The 14337-nt window shown below is 42.4% G+C and overlaps 1 protein-coding gene across 2 annotated transcripts; it reads left to right on the top strand.

Annotated features, from left to right (window-relative positions):
- Nucleotides 1-2210: 2210 nt before the first annotated feature.
- Nucleotides 2211-5520, top strand: pou3f3b (POU class 3 homeobox 3b). 2 transcript variants are annotated; one of them, XM_052057142.1, is made up of 2 exons: nucleotides 2211-4118; nucleotides 4500-5520. In XM_052057142.1, exons 1-2 carry the CDS (start codon nucleotides 2898-2900, stop codon nucleotides 4596-4598), a joined length of 1320 nt encoding a protein of 439 aa, XP_051913102.1. In that variant the 5' UTR covers nucleotides 2211-2897; the 3' UTR covers nucleotides 4599-5520. The 2 variants fall into 2 exon arrangements, with proteins under 2 accessions (XP_051913102.1, XP_051913101.1); XM_052057141.1 differs by having other exon boundaries at nucleotides 2215-4127.
- Nucleotides 5521-14337: the final 8817 nt, after the last annotated feature.

Here is a 14337-nt window from a genome sequence, read left to right as displayed (position 1 = left end):
TTCTGTCAATAGTTCTACTTTTTTGAAGTTACCTGTGTGTCATAGATGCAGCACCTTGACTAACATGCATCTTGACATTGACACAATCACAATCTGAAATCGATATTGAGTTTTTTTGTGAGTTTTTTATACTGTCTGCAAATTTATTCTTTTTTTTCCTGTGAATTGAACTCCTTTAGACTCACGTTTCAAGATGTTGCTCCATTGTTGCTTTCTCTACTCATCCTTACCTATTTCCACAATTCAACACTGATGGATGAGTTATTATTATTTGTCAATTGTAATAATAATAGTAATAATAATAACTATTATTATTATTATTATTATTATTATTATAGCCAGCATTATACTCATCCACTTATGACACCCATATGAGAATGAGCTCAACGTCAACTTCATAGGGTGAATTCAAGCATAACGTTTGCTGTAAAACTCGCTTCTTATTTTTGGAAAGTTTCAAGTGCATTGCACACTAATTGACAAGCTATTCTGGGATTTTCTGGTGTCAGCTGGGGCGGGTGCAATTTTTGCTATCATCAATAATGAAGGCTTACTTTCTTCCAAAACTTTCATGTCTCCATGATTGTTTAGATTATTTTAATCGGCCCTGTCTGCTATAGCAAGATAGAATGTAATATCAAATGTACCCCACTGGATGCTAATACGTAGCGGCTGATTCGGGAGTGAACGTGGTCATATAGAAAACATGGAATGGAATATATTATCAGCTGCAAGAACATTCAATTAGAAGGGATTGGTATTGAATAATGAACCGTGACGAGGGATCTCTCTACCAAAATGAAGGAAATTAAATGATTTATGATGATTATATAATAAATGAATGAAAGCCCCTCCTTCACATTTTTTTCCCCATGCTGCTTTTAGTTGGCAGACTAGACACTCTTTGCGACCCAGATGCGAACAGAAGCACTTCCCACCGCAAACATGGGTGCAGGGAAAGCATGGGCATCATTAATACTAATAAGCACGTTTTCTATTTGATTTGGTGGAATGGATTGAAGACAGACACACGTCTTGTTAGACGTTTGGCTCCATACAAAGAGAAGCCAATTAATTGTTTAACATACAGTATGCTAAAAAGGAAATGAAGTCAAGTCAAGTCAAGTCAAGTCAACAGTATTTATAGAGCACTTTCAAACAGCCATCTCGAGTGTAACAGTTCTGATAGTTTGTTTGCAAAATGCAGCACATTTTAAGTTTTTTACTTTTTGATTACGCAATTTCATCTCTTCAATGCATTCCTTGGCCATCAGGAATTAAAGCCCATCTTTAAAGCCCTCCTCAAAACTCACTTGTATTCTTTGGCGTTTGACTCAGCATGACTTAGATTTGCTCTTGATTTTACTGCTTGGTGCTTTCTACCGCCTTATTACTTATTACTTATTACTGATTCGTCTTACTGTTTATTGTATATGTTAAATCGCTCCATGTACAGCACTTTGTATGCAGCGATGGCTGTTTGAAAGTGCTCTATAAATACTGTTGACTTGACTTGACTTAAAAAGCATATGTTGATTCGTTCTTCTATTATGCAATCAGGTGAAGTGAAGAGATCATTAGAATTGTTAATGGTATGAGTAAACTCTCATCCTATTAGTGAAGCAGACACGTGTGAAAAGTAGATAAAAATCGGGTTTATTTCCCCAATCAACGTAATAATAAAAAAAAATTAGTTGGTAGAACAAGAAATAAACATGTGTTAACATTAATTAATACTATACCTATTTTTATGTGCACAATTTTTCAAATTACAGAATTTGAAAATATCTCACTGTGAGTATCATTTAGACAAAACATGTTATTAAATTCAATACTTTGAAAATTGAGCATTATTTTCGTAAAACGTCTTTTTAAATCCTGCTGTTGCACTGGGGCTGTAGGAGGGAAGGTTTTGATTTATAAGTTATAGTGGTGGTGCATGTGTAATCCCACGCAGATTGATTGGAAATCGTCAATATATTTTGTACAAACACAAGAGGAGCTCACATTTTATTTACTACTGTTTTTTTTGGGGGGGGGGGGGCTGCAATTAAGAATAAACCAATTGCAACGGCCGGAAAGAGATTTCGTGAGCCCGCGGCGAGGCTGCTCGTGCCTGCCAATCATTCCGCCGGCAGCCAATCAGTGAAGAGGAACGGGGTAAACATCCGCGAGCCCTCGTGCTCCGGGGATACGGTGGTTGAGGGTGGGAGGGAGGGGGGCGGGACTTGACCGCCAGCCGGGGAGAGAGAGGAGGAAAGGGAGAACAAGCGAATGAGAGAGGAGGCTGATGAGCAGCGCCTTCCACTGTTCCTACGGATTGTACTTCAACTGGAGTTTGCGGTTTGGCAGGTTTAAATATATCAAAACGGAACAAAGAGAAAGACTTCTCACTGCTATAAAAGAAGAGAGAGAAAGAATAAAGCCAAGGAGAAATCTGATTGAATTACAAAAGGACTTCGCCTATGTTTTTTTTTAAATCATCCAAAGGGAACATAAACTGGGACTCGGTGGACAATTTGCAAACCTTTTTTTCTTGACCACCCAAACTTTGTTTGGGACGACCCTTTTTCCAATTCATAATTGAAAATTGAATGTCCGCATTTTCACCCGCCAAACTTTGGACACGGATCGCACATGTTTTAAAAGGACTTTTGAAAAGCGGGACTTTGTATTCGTCCATCTCCACGCACAGCTTCCCAAATGCTGTAAATGCACGCGGATTTTATTCAGTTTTCCCAAAACGTCTACTTGGCGTTTTTACGCACGTATTGTGTGTGGCAAGACATACTTTTAGAAGTTTGAATAATTCATGAGCTATAATTTGCCCACACGAACGAAGTGACTGAAGAAAGGGAGGGGGGCAAAGCACCATCATATTCATAAGGCTTGACGGAATGGCCACCGCGGCTTCCAATCCGTATCTGGGCAGCAATAGCATCCTATCGCCGGGCTCCATCGTGCACTCTGACTCGGGAGGCGGCGGCATGCAGCCGGGAAGTGCTGCTGTTACCTCGGGCTCCGGGGGCTACAGAGGAGACCCCTCGATTAAGATGGTGCAAAGTGACTTTATGCAGGGCGCAATGGCAGCGAGCAACGGGGGACACATGCTGAGCCATGCCCACCAGTGGGTGACCTCTCTCCCGCATGCCGCCGCCGCCGCAGCGGCCGCCGCGGTGGCCGCCGCCGAAGCCGGCTCCCCCTGGTCGTCGAGCCCGGTCGGCATGAGCGCCAGTCCGCAGCAGCAAGACGTGAAAACCTCGGCCAGAGACGACCTGCACACCGGCACCGCGCTGCACCACCGGCCGCCGGTGCCGCCTCACTTAGCGGCCCACCAGACTCATGCCGGGGCTTGGGGCAGCAGCACCGCGGCGCACATGAACTCCATATCGGGTGGGCAGCAGCAGCAACAGCAGCAGTCGCTCATCTACTCTCAGCCGGGGGGCTTCACTGTGAATGGCATGCTCAGCCCCGGCAGCCAGAGCCTGGTGCACCCGGGCTTGGTGAGGGGCGACACCCCGGATCTGGAGCACGGCGCGCAGCACCACCACCACCATCATCAGCATCATCCGCACCACCAGCACCACGGCGGCGTCAACAGCCACGACCCGCACTCGGACGACGACACGCCGACCTCGGACGACTTGGAGCAGTTTGCCAAGCAGTTCAAGCAGCGGAGGATCAAGCTGGGCTTCACGCAGGCGGACGTGGGCCTGGCGCTGGGCACCCTCTACGGCAACGTCTTCTCGCAGACGACCATCTGCAGGTTCGAGGCCCTGCAGCTCAGTTTCAAAAACATGTGTAAGCTCAAGCCGCTGCTGAACAAGTGGCTGGAGGAGGCCGACTCTTCCACCGGCAGCCCCACCAGCATCGACAAGATCGCCGCGCAGGGGAGGAAGAGAAAGAAGCGCACGTCCATCGAGGTGAGCGTCAAGGGGGCCCTGGAGAGCCACTTCCTCAAGTGTCCCAAGCCCTCGGCCCAGGAAATCAGCACCCTGGCGGACAACCTGCAGCTGGAGAAGGAGGTGGTCCGAGTGTGGTTTTGCAATAGGAGACAGAAGGAAAAGCGGATGACGCCCCCCGGAGTGGCGCAGACGCCGGAGGATGTGTACTCTCAGGTCGGCAATGTGAGTGCAGAAACACCGCCCCCCTCCATGGACTGCAAACGAATGTTCAGTGAAACATAGAGAGCAGCGCGGCAGAATATTTTAGACACAATTCGACTGATTACGCAAAAACACACATGCAGACTATCGCCGGGATAGCAGCGTTTTGATTCTGTGATTGTGAGGGAATGTGAATGAGACTGCAAAAACAAACAAACAAACAAACAAAAACAACCAAATGTGATATCTATTTTTCAGCAGAGCGAGAGAGAGAGAAAAAAACAAAGAGAACCTTGAACCACTTTCCTCCCAACCCCCTTCAGAACAAACGCATCTTCTTCAGGGCCCTGAAATGTCTTAACCTAAAAGGTTCCTTCTGCTTGTTTCTTTCAGGGGCATTTTTTAGTAGATTACTTAAAAGATGCAAGTGAGGCGAGCGACCAGAGGGTGACAACCACAAGTTCATTCCACCAGGTAATTTTGGCGCATTGAGACACATCAAGATGCCCCCCACCCCTCAACACACATCATACCACCATTACAAAGTGTTGTTTTGATGCCCCCACCTTCCGTCCCCCTGCGCTCACCCTCCAAAACAACGACCACTGTCCTGTGTGATGGAGACAAAGGGCCCAGCTTTTTTTGTACACATTTCCACGAAGGACTGTCCCGCTTTCAAACCAGTCGAACGACATCCACCAAGCTGTCTTGTTGTATTTGTCACCCACATTCGAAGGATCAGGGATTTTTTTTTCCACGACAAAAAAAAAAAAGACCGGAAGTGGACTGCTCCCCAAACTCGTCCGATCTCAAAGATCATTTCTGCTTTGCTGGCATTTCTTTTTCTTTTTATTTAATGGACGTTGTCGTCGTGGTGGATTCTTCTTTTCTCCGTTTCTATATTGCAACAAAAAGAGACATTTAAGAAAAACTTCAGCTCCACTTATTTGACGAGGGGGGAAAAAAATCTAAAAATGTTTTGCCAAGGGTGAGTGGGTACTGTGGACATAAAATGCTGCCCTTTCTAAGCAGTAGTCTTTGGTAGGTTTTAATAAACAACTCTGTAAAGCCGGCAATATAGATCACTAGATCAGATACTGATCGTAATTATTTACTTTATATTTTTCTTCAGAATGAGGTTTGTTTTAATATTTTATTCGGAATATCTATGAATTATTCCAGACAGTAATTTATTTCCCCCTCCCCCATGGACTTGTGTGAGATGCTTTCTTGTTATATTTTCTCTTTCTTCTTATTTTTTTTTTATTGTTTGTTTTTTATTCTGGAGGAGCACAAATTATCACAAGCTGCCGTGTTGGTATATTTTGTTGTGATCATTTGATTGTAATTTAATTTCAGTAGTGGTTCCGTACGAGCTGGTTGAGACACAATAAATTTGTTAGAATGAAATTGAGCCATGGTGTGTGTTAAATTGACGTTATATTATTATTATTATTATTATTATTATTATTTTTATTATTATTATTGGAGGTTTTTATTTTCTTGGATAAACACGTTAACGTGCAATGTTGCTGATCAGCATTTTGGAAAGTGAAATATACTTAAAATGTCGAATTTCGATAAAACACATTCGCCAAAATAATTGCATCAATGTTGGCGTTGATGCAGCGGCGTTGAAAACTACCTAATGCAGTCGTTTGTTTACACGTTGAGCCTCTTCAGGCTCAATAACATCCCAACTTGTCCATGTGGCCCATTTGGAGTTTGCACAGTTTGGGGAAAGTGGGAGGATTCCCTTGGATGTGTGTGGACGTGTCAGGACGCTTTCTTATGAATAAAGGGTGTATTAAGAATGCTTTCCCGCCAGTTTTCAATCGAACGTGGAGATGTGCTGTATTTATTATTGAGGTCAGTGATAAATTTCAACTGCTGCAGGCCAAATTCAGATTAATTCAGGCACCTGCGTTTGTTTTCATATTGTGCAAAATATGGCACGTGTGAGCAGCAATAGTATAGTGAGTGAGTCGTGTATCTTGGTGGCTTGTTTTTTTAATTAGTTTTTTTTAAACTTTTCACTCTCGCCGTTCGTCAGAACTCACAGAACGTATCCTTGCGACGTACGGTTTGAATTTCGCGGATGAATTCCCACACGAGTTGCTTAGCAACCGAATTCAATGATCACATCGCAACACTTCTTTGTCTCCGGTACTGGAGATGTGGCACGTCCTATATGGGAGTCATGCAAAACTTTATTTCCTTCTCCCGCTTTTGAATCACTGGCGGTTTTCGTTACTAATTTTCAACGAGATGTTTCACCACAAGGTGAAATCCAAATACTGTAATTGTTGCTTGCGCTTTTTGTCCATTTCCACTTGAGAGCAGTCAGCCAAGTTGCCAACAGCACACTGCGCTGCCTGCCACATGATCATTTTGCACGCACGAGCATGCCTTGCTTGTGCACAAATACGCCAATCTGGTGAGAGATTCAAGCGGGCCCGACACAAAACCACGCTTCAAATCTCATAATGGGTTTTGATCCGCCTATTTTGCAACAGCTTTGGCTTTTTCATGGCTCCCCAAGCCTATGTTGGCAGCGGTGTGTGCGCGCTTGCGTGGGTGCGTGCTGGTGAGGCCCTGGGAACCCAATAATGGAGGGGCTGTGTCACACCGCTATGCTCCTAACACGACTTTGTCAGTGATCTGGGGGTATATCTCGCGCAAAGCAAACTTTTCAACACCAAATGGCTGCCAATATTTCAATCAACCTCCGACAGGAAGTCGCTGCTGCGCGTGTCATAAGAAATAATTACCCCGATTAATATTTTATCTATGCTCTTAAGCAACAACGCAAAGGCCGTGTTACACCACGCGACGTGAATATTAAGTAGGACCAATTAATTATTAGGTCCTGATAAGGTTGATTTCGGCGCACTATTATTGAATACATATTCAATTATACAGCATGGTTTACAAGTCATCAGCATTTAGATCTTTCAGTGTGTCCTTTTGGAAATACATCTGTATTCAATTCACGCGTGGAGCAGAATTGCTAATTCGTCCAAGTCTTCTAAAAAAAGAAGAAAACCCCCGCATGCTGAAGTCTGCTCCTATTTTTTTTAACTGTCCCATAGTTTTTTTTAATTTATTAGCATCATTGCGCGCAGACGAAAACACTCACCACCAGCCAAACGGCTTCACATTATTCCAACAGGAACGGCAGTAATTTAAATGACCAGTTGCCTAAATTGTTGCCTGTAATGTTGGAATGGTTCAACACTTAAAGCTTAATTTGCCTTTAAAAAAATTTGTTTAAAATTAACCCCATTACATACACATTGTGCTTAATTGCCACCAACATTCGACAATTAGTTTCACAGTCGATATAGTCATGTTTTTGGGGGGGAGGGGCGGGGGGCTGTATGATACATCAAAACAGACATACAAATGAGTATCTTCTCAGGTGGAACGTGTGGGCAGCGTCAGGATGTTGTGGAAATGACGTGACTCTTCGGGGTTCCTCTCCAAAAATTGTGAAGGTCACGGAGTTGAGAACAGGCAGCGAGGTGAGCACATCTATCTATCTATCTATCTATCTATCTATCTATCTATCTATCTATCTATCTATCTATCTATCTATCTATCTATCTATCTATCTATCTATCTATCTATCTATCTATCTATCTATCTATCTATCTATCTATCTATCTATCTATCTATCTATCTATCTATCTATCTATCTATCTATCTATCTATCTATCTATCTATCTATCTATCTATCTATCTATCTATCTATCTATCTATCTATCTATCTATCTATCTATCTATCTATCTATCTATCTATCTATCTATCTATCTATCTATCTATCTATCTATCTTATCATCACGTACCGTCTGCCATCTAATAGAAGATTATGGATTAGTTCTGTCTGCCTCTATGTTGCTGGAATAGAAATGAATAAATATACATTATTGTGTTTTATGGCCAATTCAATGAAATTTTATAATTTTTCGTGATACACAAGAGCTCTTAATCTCTCTCTCTCTCTCTCGCTCGCTCGCTCGCTCTCTCTCTCTCTTTCTCTCCCTTTCTCTCTCTCTATCTAACATCCATCCATGCATCCATGCTTACATCCATTAATGTAAAGCAGGAAAAAACCTGATACGTAATTATTTTCAACATAAAACATGACGCAGTAAAAAATAAAGTTACCAAACATCGATTTATTTTGGAGGATTGGTGCCTTTAGATCGAAATTTTATTAAAGGTAGACCTACTTGAGTCCTTTGAAAAACTCCAATAATCGTATATAGTTCATCTGGTGCAGTTATGGCGCGTTTTATATCTCAACTTTGTATTTTGATGCATTTATTTTTTTTATGCATTATAATGTTATAGCTATTAAAATTAATTAAAACAATAATACAACTATGATTCCTCAATATAACTGATGTACTGAATGTTAATAAACATAATCCATACACAATACAATTTGGAAGTACAGTAACCGCAGCACAGGAAATCTGCGACCCTGCAGCGCCGCTCAGTGGACACTTGAAATATCAGCACATCACGTACAGTACTGCTTGCGACGACATTGTCATTTGTGGCTCTCAGTATTTTGTTGGAAGACATGTATGCACACTTTATGATTAGCTATTGTAAAATAATCCAAATAATAATAATAAATACAAATGAGATTTTAAGGTTTTAGAGTTTTATTTCTTTCCGATGGAAATGGTTGGTGTTTTCAGTCTGCTTTGTTTCTTTGTAGTCATTCGAGGGGTTAAATAACCGCCTGATGATCCCCACAAAAGACTTGACAAGCTTTGGTCGTTGCCAAGGGAACCAGGAAGCTAGTTAGTGATGTTTCACATCATTTACAGTCGACATATTTACGACTTGCTCTCCTCCTCACGCGTAATGGAAAGCTACAAGATACAATGTTGTTGTGACGGCACCTACAGATAATGTGATTGTCGTATTGTGATATACGGCATATCTGTGGTACTTCTCCGCCACAAAAGTGCAAGGTATGATCTAGCGTTTATAAAGTATTCCCTGTGTGCAGACCAAGAGCACATAAGAAACATGACCAAATCGTGGTCAATTTCAATCGTTATAAGTTTCAAAAAAAGGGGGGGGGGGTATTCAGTTGACACAATTCATGGGTGCGCACTATTTTGAAGCATCATTTGGACAAGCTGCACAATTAGAACATAATGTAGAGTATTTAACAATATGTTTGTTATTATAGGGAAATCAGATTTCTTTATTCAGCACAGTTTGATACATAACGCCACTTTTAAAGGCAAAATCCATTTATCCATTTTCAACATCGTTTATACTGAACTGGGTCGCGGGGGTTGCTGGACGCTCTCCCAGCTGATTTGGCCTGAACTGGCTGCCAGCCAATCACAGGGCACACAGAGACGAACAACCATTCACACTCACACCTAGGGACAATTTAGAGTGCTCAATCATCCTGCCATGCATGTTATTGGAATGTGGGAGGAAACCGGAGTACCCGCAGAAAACCCACACAGGCCCAGGGAGAACATGCAAACTCCACTCAGGGAGGCCGGAGCTGGAATTGAACCCTCTATACTGTGAGGTTGACGCGCTAACCACTGGGCCACCGGGCCGCCCAGAAATACAAATACATTTTCTAAATTGACACCAAACAACATTGTGTGTGAATCAACTCGGTATTTTATTTTTTATTTTTTGGTCAAGTGGCTGCACACGATAGAATAGCATCTGGATTTAGATACATTTTAAATAGCTGTATAGTGCACTTCAAAAGGTATCAGGATTCAGATAATTTTAGTTCATGTGACCACTTTAGGAAATTCAACACACCTTTTTTTTTCAGTGTACAAAAATAATGACCAGTTCCAGAAGCACATTGAATATAGAAATACTCTAAAGATCTTGATCATTGGTATGGGGGGAAAAAAAGTATATTTTTTAATCTGCATTTGAATACATTAACACTTGGTCCTGTTGGCAGTTTATTGCATTTGAGTGAGGCATAATAGCTAAAATATGATGCACCGTGTTTGCTTTTAACTCTAAGCTCTACTAAAGCATGTTTGCATTATACAGAGAGCAGTTTCTAATATTTTGCCCTCTACTTTAAATAAATAATTCCATCAAAGTATTTAAACAGATCGCAAGGCACATCCAGAAAAACAAACCGCTCACACTCAAATTTAAAATCAATCAAATGTGTTGACAATTTAGAGTCTTGAGAGAAGGACAGGTCACACAACAGCCTCGGAGCATTCAAACCCTACAATGTTGATTTCCAAAGTAGTTAACCAGCAATTTGTCATGTGCTTTATATGTAATCATTTGATACTTTCACTCACAATGACCTTCAGAGGGAAACAACAATAACGATAGAGCCTGCAACAAAAAATGTGTTTGACACCAATGCAGTGTAAGACAAAAACTTTTGATAGAGTTCCGGGATCCCATTTGTGCAGGTTGTTGCCAATGTGTGTGTGGGTCCCAAGCATTCCAGATGATGCCATATCCCAGCAGACAACCTTTTTCTCCTCATCTTTAATTTTTTGCAGCACAGAGATGGTGGCTCTGAAAGTGACATGTATGCTCCAGCTGGCTGGCTGGGGACTGTCCCGACAGGCTGTTGGCCTCGGCGGCCATTACCTCGGTGACAGCAGAGGTGGGGGAATCAATGGGGAGTGAGTGGGGAGCCTGATTCATCACACCAGCTCAGATGGCTTTGTCAATATCGCTTAGATCAGGAGCCACGCCAAACTGTTACGACCCACCCACCCCCACCCCCGGCCCACTCGACACCTTCTACTGGAGACACATGACATCATATGACTAATTATTTTGTAGATGAACCAGTTCTTCCATTTTCCATTCATTTCCTATTTTGCTTGTCCTCATTAGGGTCATGGCTGTGGTTCAGCTTTCTCCCAGCTGACGTTGGTCAAGAGATGGGGGCTCCACCCTGAACTGGTTGCCAGTCAATTGTGAGGCTGAATTGGTTGGTGTCTTTCAAAGTCTTATGGAAAGCAAAGCCCTGGACAAGAGGGCCACGTTGCAACAGTTAAATTATACCACAATACCAAATACAAGCGTCGCAGTCCAAAAAGATGGACCAACAAGTTCTCTCAAAGTGATCAGTTACATTCATCTCAATTTTTTTTCCTCTTTTGATCAAAATCAACTGGAATGGTTCAGATAAAATGCAAGTAAAGTACTTTTGAAAATGTTTGCGAGATGACAGGGCCACAATCCTCAAAATTAAATATTTTCCACTCTTGTACTGCTTCCTGTCTGAGCAAATTTCTGTCGGCTGTCTACTTTTCAGACAGTGTAAGAAAGTGTGTTTCATTAAAAAACAAAAAACAAAAAAAACAATCAAACAAGCAATAAATAAATAAATAAATAAAACACCTAAAAACAAACAATCCAATAAAGCTGATTTTGGCTGCAAAACTCCCAGCAGAAAATGTTTTGTTGCGGCCATTCAAGCATACACGCTCCTAAGTGACACTAAGAACTTCTGCGGGCGCACATTTAGACACACACAAAACATTTCTGACAGGCTGAGGTGTGGGTGTGCGGATTATACCGAGGCGACAGAGAAAAGCGAGCCGGCAGAAAAAGACGAGGTGAAGGACTTGAGAGCACCCGGCCCGTCTCGCTCGGTATCTCATTAACCAAAGCAAAGGCAGATGGGAAAACAGGCAACCACCCTGTTTGGTGGTGTAACCATTTCTAGCCGGTGGATTTAATAGATTACTAATGATGTGCCGCAGGTACCTGCAGGTTACACATTAGAGACCTGCGGCTCAAATGAGTGTGATAATCCCCACAGTTTCCACCAATATGTGAGCAAGCGGATGCTCGGTTTCGACTGGTGCTGTGATGCGGAAAGAGTTTCCAGGTAATCTTGGCTTGGTGAGGTGCAGCAAGCACAGAAAGAGTGAGGATGAAGCTCACGATTCCTCCAATCTGACCAATCCTCTTAGCGAGACGCAGCTCCTCTCAAGCGTCAATGTTTCCTGCTTAAGAGGAAGGCTGTAAAGAGACGCGCACTTTTACGATCAAACTGCAGCAACATCTGCTTAATGTGCAAAAACGTTCAAAAGCAAACACAGAGGTTGCTTGCACTCAAACAGTGGCGCTATCCTTGCGGCTTCCGCTGCCATTTAAAAGCTTTACTCACTGAAATAAAAGTAATTAATTGGTGCTATACACTAAGGACACAATTATCGTTTTCCCCCAGTAACTGACACATATTTAATTACCAGTAATTGTTCCCCGAGCATCGTTCAAAAGTGTTGCACGCCAGACGGTTCTGATACACTGTACACTAATCCTACACTTGGTACTTGTGTACAGCAAATTTGTGATTTAGACACACACACATCATCAGAGCCAGTATGCCAAGGAGGTCTTTCTCTCTCTCTCTCTCTCTCTCTCTCTCTCTCTCTCTCTCTCTCTCTCTCTCTCTCTCTCTCTCTCTCTCTCTTTCTCTCTCTCTCTCTCTCTCTCTCTCACACACACACACACAAACACACAAGCACACACACACACACACACACACACACACGCATACAAACACACACACACACACACACACTCGTCTGTACTTTGTTTGACACCACAGGATGCAAATTCCTACCTACACTTCCCAAGGTGTTAATGCCTGCCAGATTGGGGTGAAAGTAATTTGAGATCATTCCGCAAAAAAGGCCTTAGATTCTGATTCACTCTACGGCTGCTCTCTTGTCAAGCGGTGTGGTCCCGTTTAAAAGCAGTGTCGGGAGCTAAATGTAGCCTGGAGGCGTGCAGGGCCAGAGGCTGCAAAGGCACCCTCAAACATGGGAACAAGGTTTAATAAGTAAACAGCAGAGGCCGAGAAGAGTGCTCTGATCAGGGTTGAGTGGGCCAGCCGAGCCGCTGATACGCGCATTTAGTTGATTAGCCCAGCCGATTGGGCCTTGTAATTGCGGTGGCTTGACCCCCTCTGGGCAAATATTTAATTTTAGTGCTTTAACCTTTCTACGTTGTCAAATTGCACGGCCAGATGTTAAGGAGTGCAGTGGTAGTCCTCGGCCTTCTGATCACCGAGGAGAAAAAGCTTGCAGATTCTCTCGTTAATATAGACCCTGCTGATTTCGCTCGGCGTTTTCCTTCCCCTGAGAAGTTCTTGTCCCGTCCCCTGATGTCAAGTCACAAGCGAGGCATATCGTTTCAAATTGGTGTGGTCATTAGCTGTGCTCAGAAGATCAATGGCAAGATCAACTGGGCATATTAACCCTGCAAACAGTTCCTCGCTCCAATAAGCAGTGTCATTTGTCAACTGTTAAGAGCAGCTCCATTCGAATGTCTCTTCTCCTAATTGTACAGAAGTAAAAGGAATATATGGATTTGTCTGCTTGAGTGTCTTTCCTGTAATGAATAGAAAACGACTCATTGTGAGAAAGCAGAAATCACAACAAGGATTAAAAAGAGTAAACTGGAACATTTAAAGTCCTTTCTTGGGCATGGTGAACCTCTGATTGGATCTCGAGGCAATTTCTCAATAGAAAATAATTGAAACATTGTAGAAATAATTTCTGATCGAATCAAGCTATTTCCATAACGACCTATGAGGACTTTTTTCACAACCTTAATAGTCATACAAATATAAAAATAAATTAGCCACTTCTGATGTGTCTGATGTCATGAAGAGTCTGTGACGCTGCAATGTAACTTTTCAGCACGTTCTTTAGTACTTGAGTGTTGTCCTTCCTTTGACATAATTGCTGAGAAAAAAAACTGAAAAAGGTGGGAAATTAACAACTTATATAAGTTATGCGAACTGGTCTCAATGAGAGGTCTTTTGCGCGAAGACTTCCAACAAGTTTTTCCTGAAATGATTCATACACAGCCCTTAAGAATTGTATGACCTCAGAACTACAACTTTTGAGGGTGTGATGGACTTTCCTCCAGATCTTTCACAAACACGTTAGTGTTAACAAGTTAGTGATTGATGTTTGAGTACATCCACATGATGATGGGAAAAATGTAATATGTTCCCTAAAGATAGTTATTTCTCCGATTTGGTACATCTATCTATCTGTTCATGCATTTTCTAGAGTTTATTTTGTTCTCGGTCACAGCTGAGCTCCATCTTACCACAGCCGACTTAAAGTGAGAGGCAGTGCAGAAACCAGATGAGCTGCCAGTCACTTACAAGGCACGTACAAACAACCAATCACATACACGCTCACACCTAAA

This window comes from Hippocampus zosterae, chromosome 2, assembly GCF_025434085.1.
Source record: "Hippocampus zosterae strain Florida chromosome 2, ASM2543408v3, whole genome shotgun sequence".
Classification (NCBI taxonomy): domain Eukaryota; kingdom Metazoa; phylum Chordata; class Actinopteri; order Syngnathiformes; family Syngnathidae; genus Hippocampus; species Hippocampus zosterae.
This window is presented reverse-complemented; position numbering and strand designations above follow the sequence as displayed.

Bases quoted from the DNA above. Each gene is read 5' to 3' on its own strand.
- pou3f3b (XM_052057141.1), top strand. From the start codon at position 2,898: ATGGCCACCGCGGCTTCCAATCCGTATCTGGGCAGCAATAGCATCCTA. The intron at 4,128-4,499 runs GTGAGTGCAGAA...TGTTTCTTTCAG, and splicing joins TGTACTCTCAGGTCGGCAAT to GGGCATTTTTTAGTAGATTA.